The sequence below is a fragment of the Lates calcarifer genome, linkage group LG14, assembly GCF_001640805.2.
Source record: "Lates calcarifer isolate ASB-BC8 linkage group LG14, TLL_Latcal_v3, whole genome shotgun sequence".
NCBI lineage: Eukaryota > Metazoa > Chordata > Actinopteri > Centropomidae > Lates > Lates calcarifer.
In genome coordinates, this window is record NC_066846.1 from 13,523,994 (window position 1) to 13,530,766 (window position 6,773).

At 40.7% G+C, this 6,773-nt stretch overlaps 1 protein-coding gene across 1 annotated transcript in view; it reads right to left on the reverse strand.

Moving 5' to 3' along the window:
- Nucleotides 1-6,773, reverse strand: part of dachb (dachshund b) — a 78,383-nt gene that overhangs the window by 21,437 nt on the left and 50,173 nt on the right. Inside the window, 1 exon segment of the mRNA XM_018704778.2 lies at nt 155-265. Coding sequence (XP_018560294.1) covers nt 155-265 — 111 coding nt within the window.

Sequence of the window (6,773 nt, forward strand, 5' to 3'; positions counted from 1 at the left end):
AATTCTTTCGATTTTAAAAGTTTCCTGCCTGGATATCAGAGATGAACGCTGGTTTTTAATGACGTCTAAGTCTTTTTAACTGATCCACAGTTCAGCTTTACTCTAGTAACAGTCATAATCTCAGTGACGGTCACTTCTTCTTTGTTGGTGTTACCTGTGTTGGAGTGTAAGTCGTCGTTGTCCGACTCGTTGCCGTTCTGGAGACTCATCATCATCTTCATCTTTTGAAGCTTCTGGAGCTCGGCCATGGCCGCCGCTGTCAGACCTGTAACACACAAACACACACAAACGCACACATCACTGACACCTTCATCATCATCATCATCATCATCATCATCATCAGCAGCAGCAGCAGTAATAAACTCAGACGTTAGACGCCCAGAGTTTATAATAGTAATCTACACAACCAATCACAGCTTCCCTCCACTCCTCACCAGGCTGCACAGGTGCTGCCTGCCTCTACCCACGATGCTTTGCAACGCGCCGCGACACACACACACACACACACACTCGCGCCACCGGCTGTCGCTGTCAAATTTTTTTCCTTTCAGAGCGAGTGTTTTGTTGAAGTGTTTCAGGGTGTGAGTGCCGTTTCAGACGCCTCGAGGGCTGATGTATATTCACGGAAACACACACACACACACACACACACACGGAAAAACAAAACACACACACACAGAGTTACACACAAACACACACACACATTCTTTTGTATGGACTAAGATCCCTGGCTCTGTGCACTGACCTGGAACTGACTTCTATACACAACAACCAGCAGAGTGAGAGAGATGACCCTGTGTGTGTGTGTGTGTGTGTGTGTGTGTGTGTGTGTGTGTGTGTGTTATTGTGTAAATGCACTGTTATGTGTGTAAGTGTGCACGTGAGTGTGTATATACAGTTTGCTTTCATGTATGAATGTCTATGTGTGTGTGTGTGTGTGTGTGAGGGAATGCATGCATGCTTATCTGTGCATTCCTGTATCTATGTGTGAGTGAGTGTGTGTTTCCATGTGTGTGTTTCCATGTGTGTGTAGGTCAGTTGGTTTTGCCCCAGTCACGGTTGACGGCCTTGGAGGAATGTCCATTACACACACGGTACAGTTGTCTGCAAGCTATAAAGAAAACAAGATAGAGGGAGGGAAAAAAAGAGGGAGGGAGGAGTCGTCGTGTGGTTTGATATTTAATTTAAAGCAGGACGGAGGATGGATCCGGTAAAAACGTGCACTTCAACATGTGCTACGCTAAAAAAACTGTAGTTTTAATTTTCATTATTTTTACACAGCTGAAAAAACTCGTTACCTGCTACACAAAATGACTCTGTAGTTAACGATCTGTTTGTTTGAGTGGGTCACACTTAATTTTATGGATGTTTACAGAGTAATCGTCCCCAAAATAACACTTTGATTTGGTGTTAATTACGGGTGAAACAGAGATACTGCTCCAAACAAACTAAATTAAGCATAAATGAAGAGTAATGTGGTTTAACTGGGGCGATTTCTGGTGGTGGAGACTAAAACCAGAGCTAAAAGAAAGCTGCTCAGAAATAACCTCTAACAGCTGGAGGCAGGACGTCCTGCTCTGAGCTCTTTTAGCCTCCGTCCTCTTTATGTAAACGGTGGTTCTGCTCCTGTACGATTCATGTATTTACATCACACAGAAAAGTGCTGGACAAAACTCTTTCTCAAAATGTTTCTTTAGCTGTTTCTGTCCCAAACGTCTGCACAGAAACTGGAAAAAAAGGCCTTTGTGTATTTGAACATGCTACAAAAGCACGAGAAGCTTAAAGAAGTCATATCTTTAAATGTGTTTAAATCTAAAATGAAATATTACTTGTATATTTAAGTGCGTGGCCGTTATTATGTGAAAATGAACTGAACTGAAATAAAACCTGACAGTGAATCCACTCGTCCACCATGAACTGATTTATAATACAGCAGATCAATCTGTTTCATGAGTGCACTTAGTGAGGAAAGGCTACTGGGAAACAAAGAAAGAAAGAAAAAGAGAGAGAGAGAAACAGAAGGAAAGAAAAGAGAGAGGGTCCAGTTGAAGAGCCTGAGGCAGAGTGACCAGACGTATTGTCTGCCGTCCTGCTGAGAGAGGAGGAGGAGGATGAAATGGAGAAAGATGATGGAGGAAAGGAGGCCAAAAACGAGGAGAAGAGTAATGAAGGTTATAGCAAAACAGTATCAGTGTTGATGTAAATAACAGGTGAAAGAATGTTTTATGTTGGCAAAAAAAGAGAGAGAGACTGAAATGGGAAAGAAAGAAGTAGGATTAATGTGAGAGGAGGAAAAAGGAGGTGAAATGGGGGAAGACAATAGGATATAAAGATGGAAAGGCAGGAGAGGAAGCAAAAGAGCGAGAGAGCGGGAGTTTGGAAATGGAAAAACAGTCAGAAAGAAGAAGAATGAGTGACAAGAAGAAGTGGGATGGATGAAGAAGAGGTCAAATAGATAAAAATGAGAGAGGGAAAGAAATAACAGTAACAGGCTCCTGATGTATGTGACAACTGGAGTTTGTGTTGTGTGTAAATAATGGCTGCATTACTTTTAGATATTTAGGAACCGTGGATTTCTGTACCATGTTTTGTGGCAGTAACTCTAATAGATGCAGCGAGATTTCACAGGATAAATGACAACTAGATGAACAGAGGATCAGTAAAGTCATTAGGATTTCCCCTGACAAAAAGCCAACAGGATCTTGGATTATTGCAGAAAATAAACTGATCAATAAAAGTTGATGATACTTAAATGTTTTGTTCATCAAATAATCCTCACCGTTCTGACGTCTCCACCACTAAGCTTCCAACTGGTCATTTCATTTAGCTCTGAGCTCTTCTACAAAAGCCTTTCTTCTTAGAAAGTTAGTGAGTTTGAAAGAGCGTGAGTAGAAACACAACGAGGCTGTAAAGGTGGGATGAGGGAACAGGAAGTGCTAACATGCTAACTTACTTCCTGGTTTTAGGACTCATTCCTGGACCACTCGATTTCAGTCAAAAGTGGTGGCCCAACTGACTGACTGACTGTTGACCAATGACATGGCTAAAAACAAAACTCTATCCAACAAAACTCTATATAAATATAACATGGAGTCCCTGTGTGTGGTCAGGACTGCATTCACAAACTGATGACTGACACCTTAACACACACACATACAAATACAGTAAACAGCCTGATACACACTGATATACATGTGTCTAAATGCACACACACACAGACATAGATTACAGACACACACATGCTCGGACACCGAGTCAGTACGCCCGCTTCGCCTCAATGCAACCAGAAGACAATCAATAGTGAGGGCAGAGCCACAATACTGTTCTCCATCATGACTATCAAACACACACACACACACACACACACACACACACACACACACACACACTGTTCTCTCTCCCCTTCTCTCTCAGATCGATGGCTGTCCGCTGTGTCCACGGTTACAGAGCATCGACCCCCGTCGCTAATGGCGACCACAGAACCTTGGGAATTAGTGTGTGATTGATTGACAGACTACTTCAAAGACGCACGACATATAGAACCAGTGTGTGTGTGTGTGAGAGAGAATATTTATATATATTCTTGGGTGTGTGTGTTTCAGTGGTCCCATGTGGGTTGTCCATACGTTGTTTACCCATCTCTTTTTCCTTCCCGTGCATCCTAATGCTTTCAGAAGGACGAGAGAGGAGAGAGTGAGGAGAAGAGTGAAAAGAAAAATAAGGACAGGCAGGATTACGAGTGAAAAGAAGTGAATCGTCAGCGTAACACGAGACCAGGGCTGCGAAATCAACAAATCAAGAGGATTTCCCCACCAGCACTGTTGACTGATGATGATTTATCACTTATCATTTTTAAAATTGCTTTCCTTCTGATGTAACAGTCCACAACTTTTCTGTGACAGAAACAAGCCAGAGAGGAGAGAAAATAAAGAATAAGGACAGGCAGGATTACAAGTGTAAAGAAGTGAATCGTCAGCGTAACATGACGCCAGAAATCAACAATTCAAACACTGAGGTGACTCTAAACTTTGTTCTGCCCAATTAAAATTTAGTGAAAATTCAAGTCAAACTTGGTTTAATTAGAATTATTATCAAAGATTAGTGATTTTCATTGGTTGGCCCTCACGTAAAAGACTATTTTGTGACAGGATGAATAATAATGAATGTGGTGATCCCTTAGCTTTTCATCTAGCGACACCAGCAGGTCAAAAATTTCACTTATCCAGCTAAATGCATGTACATCTTCAAATACAATGACAGAGGACGGATCTCAATGAGACAAATCCAATGCTGAGCAGACAAAATATTTTAGTATAACTTTCAGTTTTCCTGGAGTCTGTTATGAACATATATATATACATATATTTACAGTTCCCTGGGCTTAAAATAATGTGTAACAATCCCACACTGTCACTTGAGCTGTGCAGGCCTCTTGTGTAAAAGAGATGATATATCTAAAGAGACTTAACTAAAAAGTTAAATAAAAAGCACATAAATGAGTGCTGTCTTCATAAACAATAAAAACATCACAGTCCAACCCACACAGTACAATCTGCTTGACAAGCTTCACCTTTTCAGAAAGTCTGACACTTCTTTCTTCTGAAATAAGTTTCGGCATAAGTGAAAACAAATAATTCAACTTTCAGCAAGAATTAAAAGAAGCCCTCTGAATCCCTTTGTATCTTAGAGATTTTTAACTTCATGATACAGTGAAATCTTCAAACCACTGTGAGTACAACAGTTAGACTTGGTCATTAACACCACCCATCATAAAAAACATGTCTTCTGCTACTGTAAGGCCTTTTTCAGTAAAAGCTTCCGCCACATGGCAGCCGATATTCTAAATGAGATCTGACAGTGTCCTTCCACAGCACAGTGCATCAGGATGGTCTTTAATAGCTTTGAGTTTGCTGGTGGAGGCTGTTGGGTGATCTTCGAGAGTCCTGAACCCCCCTCCTGAGCTCGCGTGAAACCCACCCCATTTGGCTGAGGCGGTAAATATTTAATGTGCTGCACCTACATCTCTGACGAAGTGCTCTGAACGCGCTCTCAGAGACGGAGTGACACTTTGAATAAAACAAACAGGAAAACAGAGAAATTGCTCTTTGTGTTCTGAATTTAGAAACACACTGTTCTGGCCTTTTTTGTGTTTTTGTGTTTTTTTCTTTTTTCTTTCTTCCTGTGAGCACTCGGAGTGCCAATTTACAAATGCAGTCGATTGCTCTTGTGCTGAGTCAAATAGATTTCAGCTCCGCGCTCTGGCACTTAGGTCGCCCATCTTTAGCTTTCACTGGATGTCCAAGACGACCATTTGCTGCGGCCATTTTGTCTCATCTCTAATAGACACAGGCACTGGTTTTAACGTTATTGTTTCTGTAAAGTCTTTGACTTTGAGATGTTTTTAAGTCTCTTAACAGTTCAACAGGAAGTCTTGAGTGTTTCAGTTGCTCATCAGAATCAACCAGAACACTAGAGCTAACAGTGGTTCTAATGCCTGTTAAAAGTCAGTTGTTAATGGTTCTGTTTCCTGGTAATCTCGACAGTTTAGGGTTCTTTTACTAATCTAGTCTTTAAAGGGTCTACTGTCTGTTTACATATTTAAAGTCAGTGGTAAAGGGTGATTAGGGTTCTCAATAGTTATAGACAGTGTTATGGGCTAATTCAGTGTCAAAGTCAATGGTAATGGGTTTGATCCCTTTTTAAAGTCAATGGGTGGAGCAAGGCATTAATACTAGTAGTGTTAAAGTGGTGTTAATATACTTTGCTTGAATTATTCTGTACAGAAAAAACATAACTGTATCTCTTATATAAGTTGGATTGAAAATGTGCAAAGGCTTTTGTTTATTGTCAGGAAGTTCTACAAATCAAAGGCTGTGATTATGTGCTTTGAATCAGCAAATCACCAAATTCGTAGATATCATTTTTTTTAAACGAAACAACTCCAACAATAATTCTCTTATTAGGAGGCAGGTTAAAAAAACAAGCAGTTTCAGAGTGTTTTATTGAAGTGTGGTGGTTATTATAGTTTATAACCTCGTTGATTTTGTTCTGGCAAAACTTTACACTTTAAGAGCAAGGACTGTTTAATTACGCCATAATGTTTGAGGATTATATGGTTGTTTATTAAGTCCTCTGTTTGTTTCTCATTGCTTAGTCTCTGAATGGTCATTTTTACTGCTGCTGTGATTCAACGTCGTTTTGTTTGTCTCTTTAGCCACAGAGGCTATCACTGCTAACGCTAACAAACAGTTCTCCTGTTTGTTTGACCTCAGATGGGTTGCGTTCGTATCGATTGTGTGTTTATGACGAGCGCCGTAGCTTTGATTCATTCGTTTGTTTGGACTCCGCTGCCTTTATGGATGCAGCGTATCTTTTTAGTTTTACTTTCTGTTAGTTAAACTTTAAAGGGGGTTGTTGTTGAACTATAACGAACGAAAAACACACTTTCTTTAATCACCTGTTTTCTGCCATAGGCATTTTCAGTGTAAGTACAATCAGTACTTTCTTCAAAGGAGATTTCTTCAAATGCCCGTCCTTAGTAATCACATCAGCCTCAGTGCAGCTATGGAAAAGCTTACACCTGGTTTTCACTGTATTTTCAAAGTAGCAACAGTTTCCTCGGCCAGTAGGGGGCGCTGCTAGTCACGACACGTTTAGTCTACATGAAGAAAAATCAGGAAACGTGACGCAGAAGAGGGAAGATGAAGAAAATGAGAGATGAAAAAGACTTAATGTCACTCTAGTCCTGTTCAACCCTCCTCCCTCCCTCCCTC